This window comes from Anguilla anguilla, chromosome 8 (assembly GCF_013347855.1).
Source record: "Anguilla anguilla isolate fAngAng1 chromosome 8, fAngAng1.pri, whole genome shotgun sequence".
Classification (NCBI taxonomy): domain Eukaryota; kingdom Metazoa; phylum Chordata; class Actinopteri; order Anguilliformes; family Anguillidae; genus Anguilla; species Anguilla anguilla.
The window spans coordinates 51,144,895-51,164,192 of NC_049208.1; the positions used below are offsets into that span (position 1 = coordinate 51,144,895).

At 43.5% G+C, this 19,298-nt stretch overlaps 1 protein-coding gene across 2 annotated transcripts; it reads left to right on the forward strand.

Annotated features, from left to right (window-relative positions):
• The first annotated feature begins 346 nt into the window (after positions 1-346).
• oscp1a (organic solute carrier partner 1a) lies at positions 347-18,891 on the forward strand. Of its 2 annotated transcripts, none has more exons than XM_035428038.1 (10): positions 347-641; positions 2,089-2,243; positions 2,742-2,909; positions 15,728-15,808; positions 15,907-16,010; positions 16,184-16,312; positions 17,290-17,359; positions 17,684-17,823; positions 18,027-18,090; positions 18,463-18,891. In XM_035428038.1, exons 1-10 carry the CDS (start codon positions 530-532, stop codon positions 18,580-18,582), a joined length of 1,143 nt encoding a protein of 380 aa, XP_035283929.1. In that variant the 5' UTR covers positions 347-529; the 3' UTR covers positions 18,583-18,891. The 2 variants fall into 2 exon arrangements, with proteins under 2 accessions (XP_035283929.1, XP_035283930.1); XM_035428039.1 differs by having other exon boundaries at positions 17,687-17,823.
• The last annotated feature ends 407 nt before the right edge of the window (positions 18,892-19,298 follow it).

Sequence of the window (19,298 nt, forward strand, 5' to 3'; positions counted from 1 at the left end):
TAAGAGGTTGAATCAAGATTGCAAGTTTTGTTCTGTTGTCGAATTGCAATTAAATAACCTCTGTACGGTTGCTATTACAGTTCTGTTAAAATGCAGCCTAATCGTGTAACCAGCAGCTGTGCTCTGTAACGCCCCCCAACTGCTAAACAGATCTTTTAAATAATGAGAATGATATTGCCCTGTATTTGAGTGTCAAAAATTGGTTGTTTCATTAAAATGCTTAGTAAGCAGCCGCTTTCTGGTTTGTATTGTGTGCATAGTAGCATACCGTTTTATGATTGGTTGATTGTATGGTTTAGTAACCATCCACTTAATGATTGGTTGTTATTGTGACCTAGTAACGAGACGCTTTCAGGCACTACAGACGCTGTGAATGTGTACTAGCCAACTAATTAGCTACATAGGTAGCTAGCTAGCTAGCTCGCTAGTTCTTATTAACGACTTTAAAAAATAAAGAAGGAAACTCAGTGCGACCATTCGTCCAGTTACCTAACGGTGTGATATTTAACTTGCCAACATAGATTTGAAGATGTCACTGAGGACGCTACCACTGCTTTTTATTAATCTTGGCGGAGAAATGCTGTATATCCTGGATCAACGCCTTCAAGCCCAGAATATAGCAGTCGATAAAGCCAAGAAAGGTATACACTAGCTAGCTAACTAGACTATACTATTTTGCTAATATCATTACTATCTTTGTACCTAGATTAGCTGACTGGCGTAGCTGCACCAGTGCTAAACTTGTCAACGTATGGTGATGACGAAACAAGCTTACCACCCTCCCCCCTACATTCATCTGGCGGACGGGGAATTAAGACAACCAATCTATATAACTAGTTACCGTATTAAATAAACTTATTTAGCAAGCTGTACATTGCTGGCAAAACGAGAGAGAGTTATTAACGTTTACCGTTACTACATTTTAGTTGCTCCATAAATATGGCTAACTGAGCAAGCTATTTTAGCAGGGAGGTAACTGTAGCTATGACAGCTAATGTCTGAAATGGCAAGCCATTGACTATCCATAATTACATTTTAGATAACCACAAATGCATTTTCACCAGTCATACAGTGTGACCAGTCAGGAGACATCATTCTACTTGTCGCGCACACCGTATGTGATACACGGAACACCTTTTATATTGACTGACACCCAGTTTGTGTTTTAATAATAAAGTTTTCAGTGAAGAGTTGCTAATGCATTTGACCAAGTGCACCCGGCAGAAATGAGCAAGTTGCGCATTGTCAGGGTGCTTTAGTTAGCTAGAAAGCAGTTTTGAAATAATTACTTCTGTTCCGTCAACTGTAACGTGCTAAGACCTGTCACTGTTATTTTAATCTTTTTAGTAGTAGAAGTATCGGCAGCCATCGGTTGTTGTACTGTCTTTTATGTATAAACTGTTTTTGCAAATGCATCTTTGTAGCTGATTGGACTGGGGAGGACAGGAAACGAGGTATTGTAATTGATTAATAATGTATTGTAGGCTACTGTAGTGATGTAATGGACCCCCACCCCTTCCTAGTTCCTTTTACAGTATGAGCTTAGATAACCTCACAGCAAAACCGCTCACCCCTGCCATACGATTTGATCCTGCATTTATAAGGGGCCTTAATATATTGTCAGAAATGTGGGTTGTTGTCTCATTTGTCTGGCTAACAGTTTGTGGTTCCCCTCATTTAGGAACAATATAAATGTATACAGTTTATAACATTAAAAAAATAAAAAATTATGGAATATATATAAATTGAGTACACTGCAGTTTACAGAAACTTCCATATTTGTAGTTTCACAGCGTTCCCTACCGTACGGAATCTAAACAAAATGGGTGTCCTCAACCATGCCGCTGTTCCGTTCCTAGAGGGTGTAGACTGTCCTCAGTTAAGCCCCCACTGTTGTTTGTCCACCAGGCACAAGGCTGTGTGTGCACTACCAGTTAAATGGGGGATGAGACTGGAGTTCCCCCCCCCCCCCTTCATATTACATGCTGCACTAGTAAACTTTTTTTTGTTGCTGGCAACCTTACTGTTCCTCTGTGCTCTCCCACGGTGTCCTCGACACTCTCCCTCCCTGCTCCCTCTTTCACACAGTCATGAATGACATCGTCACCACCATGTTCAACAGGAAGTTTATGGAGGAGCTTCTGAAGCCGCAGGAGGTGTACTCCAACAAGGCCCTGAGGACGGTGTTCGAGCGCCTGGCCCACTCCTCCATCATGAGGCTGAATCACGCCAGCATGGACAAGGTGAGCGGGGGGGCAACAGTGATATTCCCTCGCCTGCTGCCACCTTAGAGTATGTAATATGTAGAGACAGCAACACCAATAGAAACCTATGGGGAGCACATCAGAACCAGGAAGTACCGTTTTTTTCGCTCAACGGACATGCTCAAGTTGTGTCCTTGGTCATGTGCCTACATCGCATGTACAACGAGGGTAGCGCAGACATTGGCTAAAATAAATTCATAAGTCATATCTTTGTGTGGTAGGAAAAAGATATTTTACCTTGGAAAAATAGTGTGTTAATAATAATAATAATAATGTTTTCTTCCCAATATAATGCATGGAGTGAATATCAATATTTGAGTGGAAAATCATATGTCAGCAGGGGGTGACATTGCATCTGGTGCTGAGGTTGAGAACCAAAAGCTGGCCCCTTGGCTGCCACACAGGAAAGAACGGCAGCCATTTTAGGTCATTACCTCTGCTTTGCATGGCCTTACTGGGCTTCTGTTTACCTCACAGCTCTATGATCTGATGATCATGGCATTCAAATACCAAGTCCTGCTCTGCCCGCGGCCCAGAGACCTGCTGCTGGTGTCCTTCAACCACCTGGACGCAGTCAAGAACTTTGTGAAGGACGTGCCCGCCATCTTCAACCAGGTGGAAGAGACGCATCGGCTGCTGATTGAGGTGGGGCTTGCAACCTGGAGCAGGCAGATCCTGTCGGTGGCACATTAAGAGTTCCTGTGCAGTCGGACTGCGGGCGTCAGATTAAGCAGTAAGGTCGCTCTCGCGTGTTGAGGTGGGGAAATCACGGCTGGCTGAAATCCTTTCTTTCCGGAAGATTCTATGGCAGAGCTGCCAGGCACAGCCTGCGCTGGCACACCTAGTATTCAGCACCAGACACCGTGTGCAGATCAATGTGTGGTAGCAGGGCATGCATCCTTGAGACAAAAGGCCAGGGACACTCAGCCAGGTCTAGTGTTAGCATTACATTTATGCACTTCACAAAATGTTGTATTTTTACAGAGATATAGATATATGTGTGTCACATGCCATGACTACCCTGGAAGGGACAAAAGAGCTGGACACAGGGAGATGCAGAAATTCCAGATAACCTCCGGCATTTTATTGCGAGCGAGAGAGAGAGCAATCAGCAAAACAAACGAAAAACCTTTGCCCGTCACCCTCATGGGATCTGGGCAAACAAACTAAAACAACAAAGACAAAATAAATGAAATTACACGGGTCGCTTTTCAGCTGCATACGTCGTACGGGCTCTGGCTCTCTCTCTCCGTCGTAGGGGATCCCCGGTCTCAACACCTACTGTGGAAAGAAGCACACTTAAATCCTGGACTGATTCGTAACCTCATCCAGGTGTGTGCCTACTTAACCAGTAGGCGTGGTCCTCCATTTGCCCTGAATTCCTCCCGCAAACAGAGCCCTGCCACACAACATGTCTTGGACATATGGCCTATGCATTCAAATTTGTTCTTATTCGTGGCCTGCAAAATACTTAGTTCAAATCGCCCACACAATGCTGCCGTTTTATCCTCCATAAATGTCTTTATTGTATATAGGATCTTCAGGGGCTTCTTGCATTTACCATGGAGGGAGTTCTGTACTGTATGTGCACTGCCTGGTTTGCATGAATGCAAATTTGAGTTACCCTTGTGTGTGTGTGTGTGTGTGTGTGTGTGTGTGGTGACCGCAAAACTAGAAACTTTTACACCGTGTTTAGTACAAATGGGCTAAATGTTGTTTATCCAATCACCACGCCTCCTTCCGAAACCCCTGGAGCAAACATGGATATATTTCTTGTGCAAATAAAATGTATTGTTGCTTGCAGGGAAAAGAAAAAAAAAAAAAAAAAAAAAAATCGCACCGAATAAGCAGTGATAGTAAAATATTACATGGAGAGACCGCACAATAGCAAGCAATGTCAATTAATCAAATTTTACTTGACATACCACTTGTAATAACAGCAATTCCATTGAGCAATCCCACAGATCAAATTCAGTTCAGTAAATACACTGAAACGAATGAGAAATGTCCAAATGAAAGACCTACAAGCAACACAAGATGAATTTCACTTCAGGGGGAAAGGGGGAGAGAAGAAAAAAAAAAAAAAAAAAAGCCCTCATGTTTGTGTGGGAAAGTTTCAAATCACATCAAACACCAAAGCACAGGACAGCCCGTCCAGCAATTACAGCAGGATCACACACATTAACTTTAATATTATTTATAGTTTTGTTATAATACTGAATGATTTTGCACCAAATTTACAAACCAGAAAACATGTGGAAATGGCCAAGGACAAACTTTGAAGTACAGCCACCAGTAGGGTCTAACCTTTCACCTCTTCAAAATCCTGTTTAAACCAGCACACCCTATTAGCATACAACAGCTACAAACCCAAAGCAAAGTTTAACTCCGCATCTGTTGGTGTTTGGTGCAGTTTTGTTACATTTGGCAAAACTTTACTTCATGAAAGCAACAAAATGAAACCGTACATGTTGTCTTTGCTCCATTTGATGTTTAATACAGACATTTACAGAATTTCTGGTGGAAAGATCAAGATTGGTAATGCGACACACTGCTTTTTGGTAATAATTATGCATTTTCACAGAAGATTAGAGAGTCCTTTATAATTAACATGGAAGAACTGTCAAAGTAGAAGCAGAGCTGCTGAAGCATATTCAAGTTGCAATGTTCTAAAAGACTTGTTTGGTTTTGTCATGAGATTATACCACAAACCAAACATGTAAAACATTTCCGCCACGATAATACAAGTAATTGCTTACAATAAAAACTGAAAAAGTGTGAGGGTCTTACCTGAAATAATGCTGTGATCCTATTTCACCTGCCGGTACCTGTCTGCTGAATCAGAGGTTCCCAGAGCCAACCAGGCCTGGAATGTCTTTCTTCAGCTCGACAGCCTCCCTCACCGCTGGAGTTCACCAGCGGGTCCTTGGGTTGCCACCAGGACATGCACCGACCCGCTTTTGACCACAACCTCTAGCAGCAACTTCCACAAGAGGTTTTGAACAAGGTCCATTCAGATTCCATGTCCCCAACCTCCTCCGGGAAACGGGAAAAGCTCTCTCGGCGGTGAGAGCTGAAATCATTCCGGACTGAGTCTTCTGCCAGGCATTCCCAGCAGACTCTCACTACACGTTTCGGCCACCAGACAGGGACTTGCGAGTATCCCCACTCCTGCCCGGTGCCTCTCACCCTGAACAACTCCCGAGTAGGAGAGAGACCACCCCTATGCAGGAGTTTGGTTCCAGAGCAAACATAGTTGGACTCTCCTCTACGCACACTATCTAGTTGGTACTTCCCAACCTCACACACCAGCTCTGGCTCCTTCCCCAGCAGAGAGGTAACGTTCCACATGCCAAGAATCAGTTTCCGTTGTCTGGGCAGATGACGCACGGATTTACCCTGTTCTTGCCCCCTGCCTGATGGGCATTGCACCCGACCCCTACCCCGAACCTTGCGGGTGGTGGGCCCACTCGATTTTCCCACGTAGTCTTTTCTGGCTGGGCCTAGCCGAGATACGTGGGTTACCCCGCCACCAGGCGTTCGCCTGCGGACAGCACCCCCAGGCCTGGCTCCAGGGATGGGTCCCGGTAACCCTATTCCGGGCAGGGTAAACTTAGTGTTGTAATTGTTCACCATAATTAGGGGTCGATTGGATTGTGTTAGTCTGGGTCCTCACCCCAGACCTGTTCGCCTTGGGAGACCCTACCGGGGGACATGTAATACCCCCGATGACATAGCTCTGGGGATCATAAGACCTCGCAAGCCCTTCCGCCACGACAAGGCCACAATCCAGGAAGGGAAATTTACATACTTACCCTTCAGATGTGCACACCAGTGACACTACTGCTCCTGGCTTTATATGCAGATGAGGTCCTTTCATCAGTAGTTGTTTTGGTGCTGTCACACACACTTTCTGAAGGAGACCGACTGGGTTGATCAGGTCCAGAATGAACTGTATAGCTAATCCAATACCCTGCCACTGTTTCCGACTGGCTTTTTGAATCCATTCTCAACCCATGTTGAATCTGACGTCATCCATTCAACAATACTTTTTGGCACGTTTTGGTTTTATTCTTGCCCACCACCCCCCCCCCCCCCCTCATCAGAGGACATCTTTGTTATTGCAAGTCTGGCCTGAGCAAAGTAGTTAATCCATTGTTATGTACTCTTGTGATGTTCCAGGGGAAAAAGGCTCGTCTCCTCTTCATCCACTACTAATTACAGTAAGCCAGTGTGAACCTTGATCAGTGCTGACCTGGAGTGTTTGTCCATGCAGTCCCAGTCCTCAATGTCATCTCAGCCCATCTCCCCTCTGTCACTGACTGCGTAGTGATGGTTATGCCATCCGTGAAGATTCAGGTTTGGATTTTGTTTTAGGTCCTCTGCTTGGTCTTTCTGCAGAGTCCACAAGGATGCAGAAGGCAGCTGTGATGAACACCATGCACCTTGTAATCGGGTCCACCCCCAGCTTTTGGTAAAACAGTCACACACTGCAACTCTCATGCTGAACCTTTAAATTAATTGTATTTTTAATTATTTTATTTTTTATTTTTCATAATTATTTTTTAGGTTTCTATTGATTCTATTTATTTTTATTTATTTCTTTAATTTTTTATTTTATTAGGGCTAGGGTTAGAGTTTAATATTTGTTTATTTATTTGTTAGTTATTCTTATTACCATTATTACTACTATTATTATTATTACTACTACTATTATTATTATTATTATTATTATATTATTATTATTATTATTATTATTATTATTATCCTACAGAAATACTTGGATAAGTTCAGGATGAGGGTTACAAGTGTGACTGTACTACAAAACAGAGGTTGGGGGTGGTACAGTTACAGGGTGCACAGTGTCCATCATAGCTGCTGTTTACATCCTTGCAAACTCTGCAGAAAGACCGAGCAGGGGGCCCAAGACAAAATCCAAGGTGCTGCAACCACCAGCATGAACCTTCATGGATTGCATCCAATGAAGCTTCTCATCCATGGGTCACTGGTACACCAAAAGCTTCCATTCATGGTCGTCAAACCTGTTTTCCATGACATGCTCAACAGTGACTGGGAGGGCTCCTGTACAATCCTGCGGCGCCTCTTGGACACGATTCTGGCACTGGCAAGGCAAGGCAGCTTTATTTGTACAGTACATTTCATACACTGGGGCAATTCAAAAGTGCTTTACAGAGTAAAATGGTTCTTAATTCCGCACAGTCGCCACCTCACCCCCTTCAACCGGTCTTCTGCCAGCACCTGGTCTTCATCACCTGCCGTAGCCAGCCACCCTCTCATACCACATCAGTACTCAGCTTGTCCTCCTCCAACTGGGGGGGGGGGGGGGGATTAGTGTAGCAGAGGCTAGCCACCGGGGGGCTAATGTCTTGTAGCATGGCTGCACACAATTCACACCACCACTCCGACTCTTTGGAGGATCTTTGTTTTTGTTGGTCTAGCCCAGGCTTCTGACTGGCTTCTGTTTGAACTGGAATTCACTTACCACAAAACAGTGAAAAAGAAAAAACACTGAGGTACCTTCAGAGTAACTAACCTGGGTACCAACCTGGGTCTACTTCCACTGGCTAATACTCAGGTTTTTCTTGCCCACCACCATCCCCCCCTCTTTGGAGGACAACTTTGTTACCAATGGCCTGGCATGATCCAGGTAGCTGATCCACTTCTCTGCACTCTTCAGTCAAGTATGGTTTTATGCTCTTGCTTTCTCCGGTTTAGTTGTTTTTCACAGTCTTGTATGTTGCGGTCTTTGCTCCAGGAATCCTCAGTTTCCTCTGCATCCATTGTCCTCAGAAGCCTCTTATCCCACATCCACTGATAAGCACCTAGATGCCCAGCTCTCCTCCATGCACGCATCCTTAAGTGATTGATCCTTCAGTGGGTTCATTTCATTGACTTCCTCCAACCTCTCTTCCTATGGCACCATTACCTCCAGCACAATTGTATTGCTTGTGCTCCTTCACCAACTCCAGTCCTCATCCAATGGCTTTGCAAAGGGTCTTCCAGGGGAATAAGGCCAGTGTTAAGTCGTCTTTTCATCAGCTGAAAAATCAGAGCCACAATGTGAACCTTGATCGATGCTCACCTCACTTAGTTCTTGCAGTCGCAGTCCTCAATCTCTTCTCTGAAAGGCATCTGCCATTTTGTTCCCCTGCCATTAAGGCCAATTCTGCTGAAGCTTTTGGAATCTTTGGAGGTTAGCTGCTAATGTTCCTGTCCACTGGTTCCACTACTGATACTGTGAGCTTGTACGCCCGAATGGGTTTAGAGGAGTTTGGTGAGGAGTGCATGCTGAGAACACGACCTTGGGTTACACAGGGACACCACCCTTCTCCACCCTTTGCACCCAGCCATGTGTGCGGTGTGCTGTCCTCTTCACACTCACCATGTCACAGAGTGAGCAGCCAGACCACTTCCCCAGGCTTCTGACTGGCTTCTCCATTTGTGCTGGAATCGGCTGTTCATCTACTTTAAACCAAGTGGTTGTCATCCGCCTTGTCCTTGCGTCTCTTCACTACCAGCCTCCTTGAATCGCTGAGTCTGAAGGTCATTCTGGCTTCGGCAGTGGATCTGTCCAGGTCTTCAAACACCGATCTCTCCTCATTCACCGACTATGTAGTGATGGTCATATTGTCTGTGAAAGTTCATGTCAAAGGTTGCCACGTGTTGGATCTTGTCTTGGGCCCTCTGCTTGGTCTTTCAGCAGAGTCCACAAGGATGTAAACGAAAGCTATGATGGACACTGTGCACCCCATAACCATGTCACTCCCAGCCTCTGGTTGTACAGTCGTACACTATAACCCTCATCCTGAACTATTCTAAATTTCTATTTAGCCTACTTATTTTTATTGCCATTTATTTTGAGTTAATTCTTTTAAATATAATTTTCTAAAATACATTTCATGAGTTATATTATTTCTAATTATTTTAGATTTAAATTTTTAATTTCTACTTTTTCCTATTTTTTTTCCTATTAGTTTTTATTTTTTTAATGATTTCAGGGTAAGGGTAACAGTATGCGACTATACTACCAAACAGTAGAGGCTGGGCAGTAACAGGGTGCACGGTGTTCATCATAGCTGCTGTTTACTTCCTTGTGGACTCTGCTGAAAGACCAAGCAGAGGACCCAAGACAAAATCCAAGGTGTGGCAACCACCAACATGAACATTCAGAGAGCATGACCATCACTACATAGTCAGTGAAAGAGGAGACAGGAGTGTCTGAAAACTTGGACAAATCCACTGCCTAAGCAAGAATGAGCTTCAGCCCCAGCAATTCAAGGTGGCTGGTACTGGAGAGATGAAAGGACAAGGTGGATGACAAGCACTTGGTTCGAAGTGGATGGAGAGTGGATTCCAGCACAAACAGAGAAGCCAGTCAGAAGCCTGAGGAGGTGGTTCAACTGCTCACCCTGTGACACGTTGACTGGAACCTATCCCAGCATGAATTGCGCTAGGAGGTGCACCTATCCATCACAGGGCACATAAAATATGGACACCATAGCCATGGGCATGAGCAAACCCTGAACCTCAGTAAGCCAGACCGACCACTCAAAATCCCATTTTACACATTTACTACAGACAATCATCTAATCATCTGCAACACAGATAACCGCCGAGCCCTTCTAAGCTCAAAGCTAAAATCAAGCATTTACAAACTACTCTGCCAGGAACATCACACCTTCACTCTAAAAACCATGTACCAGAGCAACAAAAGCAACCACATCCCTTCACTCAAAAACCCTGAAACCATTCTAATAAATTCCAAGTTCCTATATTCCTTCAAGACCATGAAACAGACATCACTGGCATCACATTTTTTCATTTCCATCATTGCAAAAAAAAAAAAAAAAAAAAAAAACTGCAACACCACATTTGAAAAGACCAGCTTTGAATTAAAATAAGCATGCCCGTACCTTTGACGTCTTCTGGCAACCTACAACCCACCACCAACACCAACCGTGCAGCAGCAGCAGCAGCATTGCTTCTAGCTTCTCACCTAAACTACTCTCTCTCTCTCAAATGCCACTAACTCTGAAATCAGCACCAGAGCTTTCAGCAACACACAGCTAAGATCTAAGACTATAATTATTTCACATTATATCACAGCATGATATAACAGTCCAGAAAAACAATGACAACACCAAAATGGAAATCAAAATAATCTACACATTTGCCCTAATTTAAAATATAAACTTCACTCATCCACTATTAGCAACAGTCACCAATTACATAAATACCTGCACAATATTAATCTACAAACAGCATCAACACACAGTGAATCACTCTAAAATGTACTTGCATCATTTGTAGCAATCTCTTAACAGCACAGCAGCTAAAACCAGTAGAAAAAGAAAATGACATCAAAATCACCCCAAAAAGTCTCCATTTCACATTTAGCCAAAATACAGGTAATCCCCTTTTCTCTTTAGACATAAGCAACTCACAGCAAGTAGCTTTTCCTCAAAGTAACAGAAACACAAACAGAGCCTAATTAAAAATATAATCTTCACTCCAACAACAACTCACCTAGTGTAGCACAAGCAACAATCTCCAAAAAGCAAAAAAAAAAAAAAACCCCACAGCACTTCAGCACAGCGGCATTCCACCAGTGGAGGTACATAACCATCTCCTTACTTTTGATGTCTTCTGGCAGATCCACCTACAACCCACCACCAGCACCAACCGTGCAGCAGCATTGCTTCTAGCTTCTCACCTAAATTACTCTCAAATTCCACCAACTCAAATCAGCACCAGAGCTTTCAGCAATGCACAGCCAAGATCTCTACAACTAGGCTAATTCATTCACATCATAAATAATAATATTAAATCACAGCATAATCAGTCCAGAAAAACAATGACAACACCAAAATGGAGATCTACAGATTTCCCTAATTTAAAATATAACCTTCACTCATCCACTATTAGCAACAGACCAATTACAGAAATCACTGCACAATATGAATCTACACACAGCATCAACACACTGAAAGTAAATCACTAAAATGTACTTGCATCATTTGTAGCAATCTTTTAACAGCACAGCAGCTGAAACCAGCAGCAAATGAAAATTACACCAAAAAAGTCTCCATTTCACCAAAATACAGGTAATCTCCTTTTCTCTTTAGACATAAGCAACTCACAGCAAGTAGCTTTTCCTCAGAGTAACAGAAACAAACACTACAGAGCCTAATTAAAAATATAATCTTCACTCCAACAACAATTCTCATCTAGTGTAGCATCAGCAACAATCTCCAAAAAGCCAAAAGAGGAAGAAAAACAAAAAACAAAAGACAGCTCTTCAGCACAGCAGCATTCCACCAGTGAAGGTACATAACCAGCTCCTTACCTTTGAAGTCTTCTGGCAGATCCACCTACAACCCACCACCAACACCAACCGTGCAGCAGCAGCAGCATTGCTTCTAGCTTCTCACCTAAATTACTCTCAAATTCCATTAACTCTGAAATCAGCACCAGACCTTTCAGCAACACACAGCTAAGATCTCTACAACTATAATTAATTCACAACATCATATTATAACGCAGCATAATCAGCCCAGAAAAACAATGATAGCACCAAAATGAAAATCAAAATAATCTACACATTTGCCCTAATTTAATATAAACTTCACTTATCCACCATTAGCAACAGCCACCAATTACAAATACCTGCACAATATTAATCGACAAACAGCATCAACACAAAGTGAATCACTCCAAAATGTACTTGCATCATTTGTAGCAATCTCTTAACAGCACAGCAGCTAAAACCAGTAGAAAATGAAAAATTACATCAAAATCACCCCAAAAAGTCTCCATTTCACATTTAGCCAAAATACAGGTAATCCCCTTTTCTCTTTAGACATAAGCAACTCACAGCAAGTAGCTTTTCCTCAAAGTAACAGAAACACAAACAGAGCCTAATTAAACATAATCTTCACTCCAACAACAACTCACCTAGTGTAGCACAAGCAAAAGAAAAAACACAGCACTTCAGCACAGCGGCATTCCACCAGTGAAGGTACATAACCAACTCCTTACCTTTGCCGTCTTCTGGCAGACGCACCTACAACCCACCACCAATACCACCAACCGTGCAGCAGCATTGCTTCTAGCTCCCCACTTAAACTACTCTACCAACTATGCTACCAACTCTGAAGTCAGTACCAGGGCTTCGGCAACAACAAAGCTAAGATCTAAACACCTACAATTAATTCACAACATCACAATATCATTGGATTGCTACATAATCAGTCCAGAAAATACAAAGACCGCACCAATGTTCAGTCAGCAGCAATCGCTTCTGAACAGCACAGCAGCAACACAGCCGTAAATCAGAAGAAATTGATATCAAAATCACCACAAATTCCTCACAGGAATCAAACACCGGAGATTCAAACTTAAATATAATATTCACTTCTTGTCAACAACTCTCACCAAGCATAAGCAACAATCTCCACACAGCCAAAAAAAGAAAAAAAGAAAAAAAAGAAGTAGAAGTCTTAAGCACAGCGGCATCCAACCAGTGAAAAATACATAACCATGGTCTTACTTGGTGTCGATTGATTGATGCATCTAGTTGTCTAGGTTGATTGCAGAGCTGGGGAAAGAAAGAATTTTTTAAAACTCATGAACATCTACATGCAAAGAACAGCATAGCCTTTCCTATAAACACAAAGTAAATGTAAAACCCCTGGTAAATAGGCTTCCTGTAAATGTAAAACAAGCTTGTAGTAAATTTTAAAAAGCCTACTGCGGTAAATGCAGAATCTGTAATAATTTAAATTTTTTTTAAAGCTGGAGAAGGCACAATTAGTTAAGCCAAAGTTTTATCTTTGCACTTGTTTGCACACTGAGGAAGGCCAAATACAGAAATGTTCGTGTAACTAAAAGCATATTAATATGAATGGACAATCTAGGTTGCTAAATATGCTGGACATTGCGCACACCTGAATAAGACTTTACAGGAGTATGTTGTTAGTTGTATTTCTGAACGCCGTTTTTCTTTTTATAATGCCACTTCTCAAACTGGCAAGACCGCCCGTCAATCAACACGAGCGCGGCTGCACCTGCCCAAGTGATTGAGTAATCTTTTGCAATTGATTACTTGGTCTTGGTCTGAGTAGCGTTGGTGGAATCCATAGAGGTTCCTATGTAGGCTCTATGGTGGAATCTATGGGCCGATAGTTAGTTTGCTAACTATGCTTTCAATGCTATAACATACTATTCAGATAGGAGAGGCAAGGTAATGGATCTACTGACTATATGATGCAGATGGTTTCTGTACATGACACGAAACTAGCTTTCTAGCTTCGGATAGTGCGGTGATAGTCCTGCTGGCAGGACCTGAGATTGGACTGGCTACAGTGGCATTTGCTCCGCTGGCTTGCTAGTTAGGTAGTTAGGTAAGCAATTAGTTAATCATCGGAGTAGTTCTGAACTAGCTAATTTCACCTGAATAATAAGTAAAAAGTAGTTAAGTAAACGGCTGATCAAAATAACTGCACGGACATGTGCTAATTAGCTAGTTAAATCAAGCTTTATAGCTTCTATCAACATTCGAAGAGAGTAATAAAGGAGACAGCCCCTGTGTGAACCGTGATAGGAGTGGCTAGCTGCAGCCCTGCTAGCTACCAAACAATAGGTTCTTAATCAGCTATGTTATTAGCTAGCTTTAACCTGTGCGTTTTGTGTTTTTGCGACTTGATTTCATTCCAATAAAGGATTTGCACTCATTCAATAAATGTTTGGATGCATTGTTTGGGTCATTAAATTAAAATTTTGGCTTTCCGAACAGCCAAAATTTCTTTACAATTTTTATTTTTTTTTTTAAACCAAAACTTAAGTCAGATAATAGTTAACTACTTAACATTATAAATCAACATAAATTACAGCTTAATGCATTTTTATATTTTTACTACATTACATAAACAAATGCTTGTTCTGCACGGATGTGGACTCGAGTCACAAATTTGATGACTTTACACTCGACTTGACAATTATCACAAATCAATGACTTGGTCTCACCTCTGCCTGTCAGTGTTCTGGACCAGTGGTGGCACATTATGAGTTCCTGTCAGTGTTCTGGGCCAGTGGTGGCACATTTTGAGTTCCTGTCAGTGTTCTGCGCCAGTGGTGGCACATTATGAGTTCCTGTCAGTGTTCTGGGCCAGGGGTGGCACATTATGAGTTCCTGTCAGTGTTCTGGGCCAGTGGTGGCACATTTTGAGTTCCTGTCAGTGTTCTGGGCCAGTGGTGGCACATTATGAGTTCCTGTCAGTGTTCTGGGCCAGTGGTGGCACATTTTGAGTTCCTGTCAGTGTTCTGGGCCAGTGGTGGCATATTATGAGTTCCTGTCAGTGTTCTGGACCAGTGGTGGCACATTATGAGTTCCTGTCAGTGTTTTGGGCCTGTGGTGGCACATTATGAGTTCCTGTCAGTGTTCTGCGCCAGTGGTGGCACATTTTGAGTTCCTGTCAGTGTTCTGGGCCAGTGGTGGCACATTATGAGTTCCTGTCAGTGTTTTGGGCCCGTGGTGGAACATTATGAGTTCCTTTTCAAGCGATGACCCAAAGATATCAATCCATGCTTTTTCACGACCCGAACTGGTGTCATTTTAATTAATAACAATTAATTGATGATGCTCTGGGCGGTTCGGTAACATCTTCCATTTGTGCTGTGAGATTCTGCGGCTGTGCAGCAGGTGGCGCTGTAAGATCTGAGTGATTTGGGTCTAGCCTACACAGGTGTTATTGGTGAGCCGTGTACTGGGCTATGCTGTTGTTCTCTCTGTCTGTTTTGCTTTCTTCCTGGGCCTCTTGGTCGTGCTGCGAGAATTTCAAATTATGTATTCACTGAGTAGTTACATGTTCGTGGAACCACAGAGGTATGCAAACCTACAATCCCAAGTCTAGTCTTGTGTTTGACTACAAAAAACTGTATTTCTGCGCCTGTGCCTTTCCATTACATTACATTACAGGTATTTAGCAGACGCTCTTATCCGGAGCGACTTACACAACATTTACATAGCATTTACATTGCATCCATTTATACAGCTGGATATATACTGAAGCAATGTAGGTTAAGTGCCTTGCTCAAGGGTACAACGGTAGTGATTACCTGGGAATCGAACCTATGACCTTTAGGTTACAAGGCCAGCTTTTTACCCATTATACTACACTGCTGCCCGCAGGTACAGTTTAGTTTTCATGAGTTAGTAAATCCTGGAAAATAGGGGGCAGTGTGCTCTGGAGGTGTTTTCTGTATAAGACTCAACCCTCACAAATATGTGATTAGAACATTCTAATGCTGATGTAACAATCACTTCCAGTAGCTGAACGCAGTGGAATTCTAGAACACTGACTGAATAAAAATTAAACAAAACTTCAAAAATGCCTAGTTTTTTCGATGGGTTTGATTAATTCATCTTTGTGCTTCATCCACAGATGTACGTGCCACTGTCAGCAGGAGAGTTCCAGTTGATCAGACAAACGCTGCTCCTCTTCTTTCAGGACTTGCACATCAGGGTAGGGTGTGTACTTTAAAGCATGGGGTCAATAAAAAGTGGCATCAGAACTCAGTAACTCAAAACTACAGTGTTTTTCTTTAAATTCCTCTTTCTCAGGTGTCGCTTTTTCTCAAGGACAAAGTTCAGAACTCCAACGGTCGTTTCGCCCTCCCAGTTACAGGGCCCGTTCCCTACGGGGTAGAGGTTCCAGGGGTAATCAGGTATTCTAGGTCACCATGGCTACAGTATTAATGGAGAGGAGTATCCAGCCTTACACTCTCCACAAGTGCCAGAAAAAAAATAACTGCCACTATAATTATAAATGGCAGAATTCCTCTTACACCTTGTTTCCATGTTTCCTTCTCTGACCCCTGACCCCTGACCTCTGCCTCAGGATATTTGGCCCGCAGGGGAAGGAGGTGAAGCGGACTCAGTTTCCGCCCGTTGGAACCTACTCCAGCGCTGTCCGCGAGGGCTCCTTCGACGTGTTTGGGGACAGAGCGACAGTGCTGGGCACAAACATGTACGTGCGGCGTTCCCCTGACTGATCGCTGCTTAAAGGGGCAGTTCACCCAGAAATTAAATAAAGGTATGTTTCCACCTACCCAGGGTCTGTCCGTCCAGATAGTTTCGCTGAAATGTGACGAGCTTTCTGCATGTTAGCTGCAGCCCGCCCTGATAAATCGCACCTTGTGAGTCCATCTTTGTGTGGCTTCAAAGCGCCAGAAGTTGACATTCAAAAAAAATTCAACAGCAACATGTCTTTCCTGATATAACTGGTTACTCATAAGCGTCCACAGAGGTTAATTTCTGCAGTTTTATCGATTTATTTCTTCTCGGGGAAGCCTTAGTGTCTAGACCTGACAACCTGTCATATGAAGTTATAAATATCCACGCAATAGAGTGGATGAGAGGACTGATGAGATTTGCTCCATGACATAGCTGTGTTAATGTTTAAAGTATGAAGCAATGTTAGCCACGTTGGTGCCACTTAGCGGAAGAACAGAAAATGAGACAAAAATTGATAATATTTCTTCTACCAAAGTGCATAGCCTGTGTCTTTGAACTCTTGCGTAGGAGGACTAGTAACAAAACCAGTGGTGGTGCGGTGACGTGGTGGAATGTGACCTTTTGTTGTAGCTTCAGTGTCGTAACTTGTTTGTGACTTGTTTTGCTAACAGTTTCGAAATTCGTGGTCGAGATCAAGTGTAATTACGCACGTTGATATCTCAACCATGAATCTCAAAGCTGTTAGCCACACTAAGATGGACTCACAAGGTGCGTTTTATCAGGGTGCGCTGCGGCGAATATCTAGAAAACCCATCACATTACAGAGAAAGTGGACGGATAGGTACTACTCCGGATAAGTGGAAACATACCTTGATTTCATTTTTGGGGGAACCGCCCCTTTAGGGTTCACGCTGCAGCCATCGTTAAGCACCTGCGGAAAGCTCCGCCCTAAATCTGTTTAATCCACCTCGCTGTTCATCGCGTACGCAGGTACTGCGTGAGCCGCCCAGTTGAGACGCACCTGTTGGCCAAGTCCAAGGCCTCTTCCCAGCATGCCAAGGTTTGTAGTCCTGTGACTGTTTAAATGTGTAGTCTTTGTAAATATGGTCTTGCACATGCACACACACGTGCGCACACACACACTGGGGGTTTGTAGGTCTGTGACTGTGTGTTTAAATGTGTAGTTTTTGTAAATATGGTCTTGCACATGCATGCGCACACACACACACACACATTTACTTCTGAATAGTTCATTTTCAGCCTGTAGGATGGTGTTTATAAATCCAGTGCACATTCGCGGGACTGAATGTACTGAGCAGGCAGCTTTCCTGAAAATGACTGTGAGGAGTGGGCGTGATTCTCCTTGTGTCTGCCCCTCCCCCAGAAGAACGCAGCGCCCAATCCACTGGCCAAAGAGGAGCTGAACCTGCTGTCCAGGCTGATGGGGCGTTTGGATGTTCAGAGCCCCGCCCACTCCGGCTTCAGGTTCCGGGTCAACCTCTTCTCCACGGACGAGGAAGAGGAGTGAGTCCTTCCTCGACCCGCCATGCTTCTGCCGACCCTGTGACAGAGTTTGGTTCTGGATGTGCGAGACCACGTACCGAGAACCCGTTTGCATTCACTGTGGGACATGCAGTACTCTCACTTCACAATAGGGGGGATTTGTTTAAAAACAGCACTTTACTGTAACTGTGTGACTGAGTGTCTCTTTTTTTATTTCTCCTCAGGGAAGCCTTCTTGTCTAGACCTGACAACCTGTCATACGAAGTTATAAATATCCACGCAATACAGGTAGGACTGATGAGATTTTCTCCGCGGCATAGCTGTATTAACGTTTAAAGAATGAAGCAATGTCAGCTGTGTTGCTGCCACTTAGAGGAAGAGCAGGAAATGAGACAAAAATGGACGTCCCAGTTCCCTGTAAGGAGGGTGAAGCAAACAAGGTGTTTGTGTGTTTGACGTGTCTCTCATCCAGTGGGCTAATGGGAATGTGAGGCTCATGGCCCTTCACAGGGAACTAGATGCTGCGAGACGTGGGCGAATCTGACACTCTGAAACCTGCACAGTCTGGCACAGAGATAATATGAGATCATAATGGCTTATTCATCTCTCTGTGATGAGCAGTCTTCCGATTCCATTGGCCATTTGGGTTTTGTTTTCCAGGACCAGCAGGCCAATGGGGAACTGGCTCGGATCATGGGAGAGTTCCAAGAGGAGGCGGAGCCCTCGCAGCAGCCCGGCAGTAAGGGGGAGGAGCTTCTAGCCATGATGGACGGGCTGTGATGCCTTTGGCAGAGGGCTTCGCAAGGCTCTTAGCTCCATGCAATAAACCTCATCTGACACACACACAGTATGCTGTGCTCACCCTGACGTCACTTTGTGGTGCTGCCTTGTTGGCAGTTTTATACATATACAGTGAGCTCCATAATGTTTGGGACGTCACATTAAGACATTTTTTCTTGATTTGGCTCTGTACTCCGCAATTTTAGATTATTCATCAAAGTGTATTTTAATACGTTTTGGTTTCACCATGTAGAAATTGTTATACTGTTATACATAGTCCCCCCATTTCAGGGCACCATGTTTGGGACAAATGGCTCCACAGGTGTTTCTGATTAGTCAGGTGTGTTCAGTTGCATCTTTGGCGCTGGTATAAAATAATTTTCAGTATCTAAGTCTTGATTCTAGGCTTTTGATTGCCTTTGGAGTCAGTTATTGGCACTTATCAACATGAGGACCAGAGTTGTGCCAATGAAAGTCAAGGAAGCCATTATGAGGCTGATAAATAAGAATAAAAAGCTGTCAGAGACATAGACCAAACCTTAGGCTGACAAAAATCAACAGTTTGGAACATAATTAAGAAGAAAGAGCACTGGTGAGCTCAGTAATCACAAAGGGCCTGGTAGGCCAAGGAAGACCTCAACAGAAAAAGATTTATGGTGCCCTGAAATGGGGGGCTATGTACAAAAAGTGCTGGTGAATGGTGAAACCAAAGTGTA

Bases quoted from the DNA above. Each gene is read 5' to 3' on its own strand.
- oscp1a (XM_035428038.1), top strand. From the start codon at position 530: ATGTCACTGAGGACGCTACCACTGCTTTTTATTAATCTTGGCGGAGAA. The intron at 642-2,088 runs GTATACACTAGC...TCTTTCACACAG, and splicing joins AGTCGATAAAGCCAAGAAAG to TCATGAATGACATCGTCACC. The intron at 2,910-15,727 runs GTGGGGCTTGCA...CTTCATCCACAG, and splicing joins CGCATCGGCTGCTGATTGAG to ATGTACGTGCCACTGTCAGC.